A 10,568-nucleotide genomic window follows, 5' to 3' on the forward strand; every position below is an offset into this window, starting at 1 on the left:
GTGTTGCATTGGCTTGCCATGATATATGCCATATTTAAACTGTTTATCAATTACTAAACCAGCAAACATAAAACTTTCCTATAATTCATGTTTGTTCTCTACATTAAATGTTGATTTTTATAACAATCTGATCATGCCTGTAAACTGGTGTGAATTCTGTAAATATTATTTTCAGAATATATTATTATTATTATTATTATATATACGTATTTGTGAGGGGGCAAATATAGTACTGCTTATTACCATTTTGTTGAACGCACATTAGTTAGCAAATCCCTTACCATTTTCTTTCCTTTCTCCAAGTCCGTGATATCTTCATACCCGGTGTTGTTCATTCTGACCTTGGAGTTTAGGTCTCTCATCAGGATGGTCAGCTGATTTCTTGAGCAATTCTCTACTATCGGCTTCAGCCTCTCATGAAATTGATCATTATCATCTTCATTGCCATTGTTGGTAGGTGCATGGCGCTGTGTGAAATTTATTGTAATCACCTCCTTTGTTTTTTAGAATTTTTTGATGACCGTAGGTCTATGAAGTTCCCACCCTATAATTTCTTGCTGTTTTTCTCTGGACAGCATCAGTACAACTTTTGTGTGTGTAGGGGCATTTTCTCCTACAAGTCCAGAATATAACGGTACCTTCCCGGAGGCTAATATTTTCTGTCGAGAGTGCGTCCAATGGGTTTTGATTATTTCCAGCACCGACAGATCGCGTCATTTCATTACCTCATCTGGGATCGTCCTCTCGGTCTCCTTAACTGCGTGGACCTTCTATATACCTATGTTATTTTTCGCTGTGTTAGTCAAAAGTGAGATCGGCCTAGTGGTTTCTGAGGAATCCTAGCATTTACCATGAGGTGTCAAAACTCTTCTGAATTAAAACCCTTCAGCTTTCGGGACAGAATTTAAACGGTTACAGTAATTATATTTCGCTCGAATTTTTTAGCAGTGATGCTTTTCTACTGGATGAAGTTACTAATCCCATTCCCAGCTCTGCTTCTTTATCTGGGTCTGGTATTGGCAGTAGCCCAAGAAGTGCTTCGGGTGAGGTAAGACTGATGATATCTGCAGTTTGAGAAAACCATCTAAGTTCACAACATTCGGTTACATCTATGACTATCATAGCATATATAACCCCACTTATACCGGCCAAGACTTGAATCTTTCTAAATAACGCCAGCATGATTCTGTAACTCCGATTATCTTGTTTCTGCGTAGTATTGAGTTTAGCTTCGAAGTAATCTGTAATGTACGTTGTCACTCTTCTGCTTGTGTACCATATCAAAAGAGAAAAGTATCATGCCTTCAATGCTCACTTCATCGTCCGTGATGTCAGTAGAGAAGCATGTCTCAGTCAAAACTATGTTCGTCATATCCAACTGAAAGCACTTATTTCGGATCTCCCTAATGTACCCCGCAATCTTTTAACGTTGCAACCAAAACACCTACTGATTTGCATTGCCATCTAATATATTTTTAAGACAGCATCCGTTTTCTAGAGTATGAACAGATTGTTATTTGAAATGAGTTGGGCTTTAACTATTTGCACTGTATTTTACCATCATTTCTACCAATCTCCTAGTTGCCTCAGATCTTGAAAGAGACTAACACTAAAAACGATAAAGTTAACTTAAAGTTTTGAAATCTTGATGGTAAGTAAATATCAGTTAGATGCCTTCTTCATTTCTAATTTCGACTGTTCAAGTGTTGACATTGATTTCTGGAGTAAATCACCGAGGAAAAGATATACATAGAAGTCATCCATGATGGCAGCTCTTTTCCCAATGTAAATTTTTGGTGGTTATTTACGATGATCCTGAAATTGACATTCTTGTGAAAGTGACCTTATGGAATCCCATGGTAAATCATCCATATTTTTTTTAACAGCTCATCGCTCACATGAGACACTAAACTCATTATTTATTTTGTTGTCTTACTAGAATCACACTACATTACCTCTGTAAGCATTCAATCTTCTGGGCATCTTAATTATGATTGTATTTATAGAGAGAGGGCTACTAAGCTCACTCTTCTGGAGGCTTAGTTTTGCTGACATAAAATTCTGCCCTTCCTAAGATGATGTGGCTCATTGGTTGATTGTTACTTTATATTTGTCCCGTTATCCCTGATGCCTTGAGCTTATCAAAGATATTGACATCATAAGCAAAGATGGATGGTGGCTAGCAGTGGAATCTATGGCGCACTTTTCATCATATTTGGGACAATATCGGGGCAATACATAATGTATGCACATATGCCAATGAGAGACTGGTAAATTGCAGTCCGAAACATCAATGGAAAGATTCAAGTAAATTATACCAAGTGAGTTTAAAGGTTGACGTCATTTTCTGCGCACAGTTGTGAACAAACACTTCTCATTCACCCCTTCTACTTAGCCAGCTAAATAATGTCAATCTTGTCTGTTTCCATCTTAAAATTATATGTGTTGTCGTCTTGTCTACCCACAATCAAATAACTCCGAATAGTTGCAGCCGGAGTGTAAGGAGCATCCTTTAACTGAACTTCTTGTTTGTTGGTAGTGTATCACCAATATCTTGAGGTGGGGACTTAGGGATATGAAATCAGATGAAAACAAATGGATTTAAAATGGATAGCTTCGTCATCATGTATTTAATTCTAAGTTAATCGCTCAATGTGAGATGCCTAAAACACTTTGAACGGTCTCGTATTTAGTCGGGCCTGTGTTGGACAATCTGAGTATAGTCTGATCAGAGTAATTTCAGCAACAAGATCAAATACATTTTTGTTCAGAACAAGACTTTATTAAAATGATGAGAGACCAGAGGCCGCTACATTTTCTGAGTTACCAAGGTCTTCGTTACTGACGGTTAGGCCATTGAACACAAACGTGTGATGGTGACATTTAAGGGTTCATTCTAGTCCAGTTGATCAGAGTGAACCCAAGTCATAGGCTAATAATTTTTAAGATTCAGTAGTTCGGTAGATAATCTGTTGCTATACTGAGTTCATCAGTTCTAAAATCTTTGATAAACCAAAATTATACGAGTATACATTTACGTCCGCTTGATATTTAGTTTATCGTTTTCATGGTCATTCATCAATGATAAAAATAAATTAGTTCCTCATGGCCTCGAGTAACCTCTTGATCTGGCGTCATCTGGCCACAACAGTTCGAAGACCTTGATATTAGCACCACTAGGTTCAACCATCCTCTTTGTCACTGATCGTTTTGTTCTTACTTATCTATCGTGTGAGGATGTAGGCTTAAAATAATTCAGACACACCGTGGATTCTCTTCTTATTAAACATATCAGCTTTTGACCAGAAAGGGTCCAATACATGGTTTTTGTTTGTACAAATGTTTTCCATGATCACAGCGTGACATCTCAACACTAACAATTCTACACTACTGTATGTCTATGAATATGCAAAATCAACACACTGTCTAATCCCGACGTTTTGGATTATGAAAACGTGTTTATTTGGCTTATTGGTTGACAACAGTTGGATGGATGAACAAGGTGGAGTGATGGAGTTCCTCTAGTTCATCCAGAATGCACATAGGATATCTCAACGACTACGGTAGTTATACAGTTAATGGAGGATCAAAATTGAGTTGCCTTCCTCAGAGAACGGCTAAACCGCAAAGATATTTTTTAAGCAAAACATAATCTGGGTGTAGTTTGTGACCAGTTAGACGTAATTACAAGTGTGATCCCTAGTTTATAACTCTAATGAATATTATAGCTGTAAATACCTAAACTAATGAGGCTGCTTTGTTATCGACTGGATTATTGTAATGTGACTACACTTGTGCAAGTTAATCCTTGTCTTCAGACAGCTACCCCAATCTCGTGACTTTAACATAGCTGAATTTGAGATTCATGAAATCGAAGAGAACATGAAGTGCTCAAAAATGGGTGCATCTGGATACCTAAGTGTAATTTCAGCCAGAATATTGAATAAATTGCCATCATAGTGAAGTCTTGCTTGTTTACTTCCTAAAAATATCTGTTTATTGGAAACAGAGGTGAAGTAGTTGCACCCCATATAACGGGGAGAACGTCAAATGTCAATAATTTTAGTCTACTTCTATACTGGTCGCACTTCTGAAGATCGTAATGAGGGAGATACACGAATCGCTCCTTAGTGTATATTCTGCCTGAACTTTAACATAATTTTTTTATTTAGGCAAAATAACACTAGCCTATTTACCAGACAGGACATCCGGTCACTATCAATGGAGCATAAACTTCGTGCTTACATAGTTACATAGGTATTTGGATGAGACAAACTATATAGTTCCTCACTTGAGAAAAGTTACTAGGGTGACGAAGTGAAAGACTACAAAATCCGAATCCCTGTTCATATGGTCTGCTTTTTAACAGTGTCAAGAATAATTTCACCTAATTCTGTTAACTCTTACGCTGCATATTTTTGTTAGGAGTGAAAATAATTGATTGGTTGGATCATTTGAAAGTCTTGGGGATTCAAATGGATGTGGGGTTAACACCCTATAGCATACACTGACTTCGTTCAGCCATGGACTGAGAGAAATCTTAAAATAACACTTGATAAAGGTGAAAAAGTAAGCAACTGTGAACTTGTAGCAGAGTAAAACAATGAATAAAAATAACAATGAAAAATTTATTGAGAAAAGTTTAGAGTCGTTTGTAATATACTAGAATACGCATGTTGCGGTAAATAAATCCCCAAAACAAATAATTTTGTAGGTCCTCGATTTTGAAGCTCACCTCATTACTTTTTCTGGAAAGACCCTAACTGGATGATATCGGTAAGCATCCGTACAAGAACACTATTGTGTACACCATGCCACACGTCACTCTCAACAACTGGTCAAGTTAAATAGTTACGGAACATCGACTTCTTATCAAATATGTCATTGAACTCCTTTATTCTAGACATTTGTTTTGACTGGGTTTGGTAGCTCGATTATAAAAATGCTACAAACATAGGAGTTGTCTAGCCCTATATACCCAAGACATCTTTTAAGGAAATGGGATTTCATGAATTACAGAAGCATAAGAAAGTCTATGATCATGATCTATCATAGCCATCCGAAATCCTCTTTGAAATAACATGTCTTTATTGCTTTACTGGTAAATTACATCCAGAGAAAGTTTACTTGTTGGTAGAACACGTAAGACGATACACGAAATCAAGTGATTAGGATTTTCGTGACCATAGTCTGACCATAATTGAGCCCAAAAACATATTATCGAGGTTTTCTAGTGATCTAGCTAAAATTAAGCTAAGAGTTTTACTTCGGTTCCAACGGTATTAAAGAATATTGTTCTATGAATCTTCTTTCACACGTATATTTCATTATCAAATAATATTTTTTAACTAAAACTATATGCCTTTGTACCTGAAGGTTTTATTTTGCTGTCCAGATGAAAATTTCAAGGGCCTAACGTTTACGTATTTTTAACTCTTGAGCAAAAATGTGGCTTTTGTTTAAACATGCCACTACAACTGTACTTTTTAAATACGTTTTTTCAAAAACATTCTCTGTTTTGGATCAAAATAATGGTATAATTTGAGAATGATAGCCTATCATAGTTTGATTCTTTTGGTACTGTTACATCGATCAGTTTGCTTAGAGTTTACTATCGGTGCATTATTAAGTGATGATGAGGTTATTTCTAGTTTTAAAAGGATGGTTTCATCTGTCAGAGATAGCTTTTATGATGATACAGTTACTTTCAAAGCTGCTGGAGAGGTACCTTATTATTCCTTTTAACTTTTAAGGCTCTCGCTCTGAATGCTCTCAAAGCCACAAACCAGGTCTGTAACCTGTTCAATTCTTCTGAGGGTCGAATATTTGCTCTAATAATCTCCCATCCAAATGGAGCACCTGGATCTGCACCTTTATCCGTATCATTTACCTGTGCATTTTATCACCTACCAGTTATTGGAGTTAGTGCAAGACATTCAATTTTCAGTGACAAGTACAGCCATGGGAGCTTCCTTCGTACAGTTCCACCATTCAGCAATGAAGCCTCTATTTGGGTTGATCTAATAAAAGCATTTGGTTGGCGCGAAGTCTGTGTAATTCATTCAGATGATCATGATGCTAAAAAAGTGTTATCGTACTTAGAGTCAGCCTCTCAGAGAGGAATAGACTTCAAGGTTAGTCAGCAGTCATTTCTTTAGTGGTTTATCCTTGAATTAATATGAAACTAAACTATCATCTCATTAAATCTTCGTGAGAAAAATACAGAATATTTGCAACTTTTTAAACGTGATTGCACGCTCCTTCTCTTAAAAATCATATGAGATCTCAGAACTTGCAGAAAGCCTTGATGATGCAACGGATATTCTAGTTTTACAACTGGAATACCAGTAGCACCTTCTATGTTCGATCGTTCCCAGTCAGATAGAAATCAGAAGTCAGACGAGAAGAGGCAGGAAAGATATATTTGATTCGTTACCAATATATCGAGGACCTTTTCTATAAGCTGGCTAATGAAACGTAGGAGCTGTGTCCCACGCTGTGTTGAAACGTGATCTGGTGCGGATGCATGACCGAAAGCCTTCAGCTAAACAAGTCCACTTAAACAACGTGGTCAGCATCCAATGTCGAACACTTAATGAGCTATTGATTTTGGGGAATTATTTACAGCTACAGATCACTCCCCCCCCCTAGTGAGGTAGTGATGCTCCTAAGACGTGACCAGCCAGAAGTTTAAACCCAACGAGTTTGTCGTTGGTAAACACTCTTCTGATAGCTTGCTTCGTTTAGCAGCGTCTGGTCGTCTTTCCTTAAACTATGGGACCAAAATGTACAACGTAGCAATAAAGAAATATAGTACAATGAAAATTTCGGTTCCTTGCGAAACTTCGTCGTTCTTTTCCAGTCGTCCTGGAAAAGAGGAAAAATAAAACGTGTGAGTGTATGTCGAAAATACACTCGTACTTGCGTAAGGACACAAGATGAGCGGAAAAAAATAAACTGATACACTTACAAACAGCGTAAAAGCGATCGGAAAAAAAGGTTTTCTTTTGGTTTTTTTCAATATATAAATATATATATATATATACGCTCAAAAAAATGTTTTTTTTTTTTGTTTTTTTTTATATAAATAAAAAAATGAGCATATTAAAAAAAATTTATAATAAACTTTGAAAGGGTAATTCAAGATAAAGCTTATGTCCTACGTGCAATATTCGTTAAGATGTTCTGGAAATCTTACTCGTCTTCCAGAACGCGTTGTTTTAGGTTTTTCTATCGACGTTGACGAAGTATCAAGTTGTGTGTCGGTTGTCGTGTAGGGTACTACGAGTGTAGTAGCTGTGTCGTTTGATTGTACCGAAGGAAAATCGACGTAGCTAGGGTTTCCTTCTAGGTACGCAGCTTTGAGTCGATCGATACTGATGCTATCGTTCGTACCGTTCTTATCGACTACATAGTACTTAGGTTCGCGTTGAAGAACTTCGAAGGGTCCTTCGTATGCTGATTCGAGGGGTCGTCGATGTGAGTCTCGACGAACGAAGACGTGTGTACTATGTCGTAATTCGGGTTGAACGAAAACATCAGTTGATTGAGGTCGAGTGTGAGCAGGTTTAACTGAACGCATAGCGTTTGTAAGCCTACTCGTGTAAGAGTTTAGATCCATGTTCAATGAAGGAGCTGAAGGATCCACGAATTCTCCTGGGAGTCGGAGTGTCGTTCCGTAAACGAGTTGAGATGCCGTGCATCCAATGTCAGCTTTCACTGCATTGCGGATACCTAGCAAGACGAGTGGAAGAGCGTCTGTCCACTGTGAAACGTTTGAAGCTGATAATGAAGCTTTTAGTTGTCGATGAAAACGTTCTACCAACCCGTTTGCTTGTGGGTGGTAGGCGGTCGTTCGGAAGCGCGTGATTCCTAATAGTGAGGTTAGACAACGGAAAAGTCCAGATTCGAACTGGCGTCCGCGGTCTGTAGTGATTGTGGAAGGGCAGCCGAAATTTGCTACCCATCGTTCGACGAAAGCGCGGGCCACGGTTTCAGCAGTAATGTCCTTAATCGGTACTGCTTCTGGTCATCGAGTGAAACGGTCTACGCATGTTAGGAGATATGAGTATCCGTTCGAGTCGGGTAAGGGTTCTACCAAATCTAGATGGACGTGGTCGAAACGAGCGTCAGGGGTTTTGAAAGAACCTAAGGGACATTTGTTGTGTCTGATCACCTTAGATTTCTGACAGCTTACACAGGAGCGTGCCCACTCCCTCACGTCTTTATTCATGCCAGGCCAACAAAAGCGTTCGGCTATAAGTTCGATTGTTGCACGAGCACCTGGATGAGAAAGATTGTGCAACGTATTGAAGACGTTGCGGCGATAATGTTTTGGTACAATTGGACGATCCCTACCTGTAGATGTGTCACAGAGTAAGGTTTCCTTACCTGTTCCCATCTGCTTAATACTTAGTTTTAGAGTTGTCGAGGATAACTCATGCTGAAGATCAATGTCTTCTTTTTGAAGCTGAGCGAGTTTAAGAAGGTCGATTCCTTGGAAACTGTTCAAGGGATTTATTCGAGACAAGGCGTCTGCGACTACATTGTTAGCTCCAGAAATATGTTGTATGTCTGAAGTAAACTGCGAAATGTAGTCGAGTTGTCGAGACTCTCGTGGTGAGTACTTGTCTGAAGATGAATTTAAGGAGAAGGTAAGAGGTTTGTGATCGGTAAAAAGCGTGAATTCTCTTCCTTCGATGGAATATTGGAAATGCCGTACAGCACAATACATAGCTAGGAGTTCCCTACCGAACGTGCTGTACCTAGATTCCGCGTCTAGCAACCGTCTCGAGAAAAATCCTAAAGGTTGCCACGAGTTGTTAACCCATTGTTGTAAGACTGCTCCGATTGCTGAGTCGGATGCGTCTACGGCGATACTAATGGGCGCTTGAGTGTCCTGATGAGCAAGCAGGGTTGCTTTAGCGATGTGTTCCTTAACTGTGGAGAATGCTTTACGGGCTATGTCGTCTAAACTAATTGATTTCGCATTTCCACGAAGCTGATCGGTTAACGGTTTCATTAAGGATGCGCATTTGGGTATGAACCGTCTATAGAAACTTACGAGTCCGTTAAAAGTTCGTAACTGCTTGATCGTGGTCGGTTCTGGGTAATCCAGAATGGCCGCCACTTTGCTCCTAAGTGGTCGGATGCCTTGAGCACCAATAGTGTGTCCTAAGAAGTCTAAGCAGTTAGTTCCGATTTGGCATTTCTGAATGTTGACAGTAATGCCATGCCTTTGGAGTCGATCGAAAACAATGTCCAGATGCTTGAGATGTGATTCTCTGTCCGGACTTGCTATTAGACAGTCATCAACATACGCATGTACGAAGTTGAGACCTCGGAAGACGTCGTCTATAAACCTTTGGAAGGTTTGAGCCGCATTTCTTAAACCAAAAGGCATTCGTAGAAATTCGTAAAGACCGAAAGGAGTGATGATGGCGGTTTTAGGAATGTCGTCAGGTGCCATCGGGATTTGGTTATAAGCTTTAACCAAGTCGATTTTCGAAAAGACAGTTGTACCTTTCAAGGTAGCTGTCAAATCGTGAATATGAGGCAGCGGGTAACGATCGGGAATGGTTTTAGCATTCAGACGCCGATAATCACCAGTTGGCCGCCAATCATTGCTGTCCTTTTTAGGGACCATGTGCAATGGGGATGCCCATGGACTATTCGATGGTCGAATTATCCCTAGGTCCATCATGTGGTCGAATTCGTTTTTAGCTAACCTAAGCTTCTCGGGAGCGAGTCTTCGAGCTTTCGAAATACAGGTGGTCCTGTAGTCGTGATGTGATGTGTACCATTGCTGGTTACACAAGGTAATTTCGATTGCGATTGGTATATCCCGGGATATTTGTCGAGTACTGATTGGTACAAGGGGTCTATGGTGTGCTTAATCGTGACTGGGGATAACCTGCAACCTGAACAAGGAGTTACGCTAACAGATAACTTAGTGTTTCCGTCTATTAACTTTCGTGAGCGTGTGTCGATGAGTAGATTGTGGTGTTGTAACAGGTCTATACCAATGATTGGCATAGAGACATCTGCAACCACGAAAATCCAGTGTATGGGTTTGCGTAAACCCACGTTAAGGTAGACGTACCTTTTACCGTAAGTAGCGATCGGTTTTCCGTTTGCCGCCTGTAAACTTAAAACAGACTCGCGAAGTCTGTCGTCGGGATTTGCTGGAAGAACGCTAACTTCTGCGCCAGTGTCGACGAGGTAGCGAACTTTCGTGGTCACATCCGTGACATATAAGAGGCGGCTGTGTTCGCCGGCTACGGTTGCCGTTAACGCGTGCCGGCTGGGAAGTTTCCCGAAATCTTATTCGTGTCAGTCGATTTTGAAGTCGGATAATTGTAAGGTTTCCTGCAATTTCTGGAAAACTTACCGTACTGGTTATGATACCAGAACCAGTCGGGATTGTCTGTCTCTCGTGGTCGAGAGCCAGATCGCTTACGTGAGGCGCTTCTACGCGGGGTTTTTGACCGGCTAAGGTCATTGCGAACTCTAAGATATCGTGTAAGCGTGTGACATAGTTCGGCCAGTCAGTCGAGGTCGATTGGGGT

At 39.8% G+C, this 10,568-nt stretch overlaps 1 protein-coding gene across 1 annotated transcript in view; it reads left to right on the plus strand.

Moving 5' to 3' along the window:
- Positions 1–5,547: 5,547 nt before the first annotated feature.
- Smp_126350 (putative glutamate receptor, NMDA) overlaps positions 5,548–10,568 on the plus strand; it is a gene marked incomplete at both ends in the record, with an annotated part of 34,962 nt that continues 29,941 nt past the window's right edge. Inside the window, 2 exon segments of the mRNA XM_018800109.1 lie at positions 5,548–5,640; positions 5,754–6,138. Coding sequence (XP_018653955.1) covers positions 5,548–5,640; positions 5,754–6,138 — 478 coding nt within the window.

Source organism: Schistosoma mansoni, chromosome W (genome assembly GCF_000237925.1).
Source record: "Schistosoma mansoni strain Puerto Rico chromosome W, complete genome".
Lineage (NCBI taxonomy): Eukaryota > Metazoa > Platyhelminthes > Trematoda > Strigeidida > Schistosomatidae > Schistosoma > Schistosoma mansoni.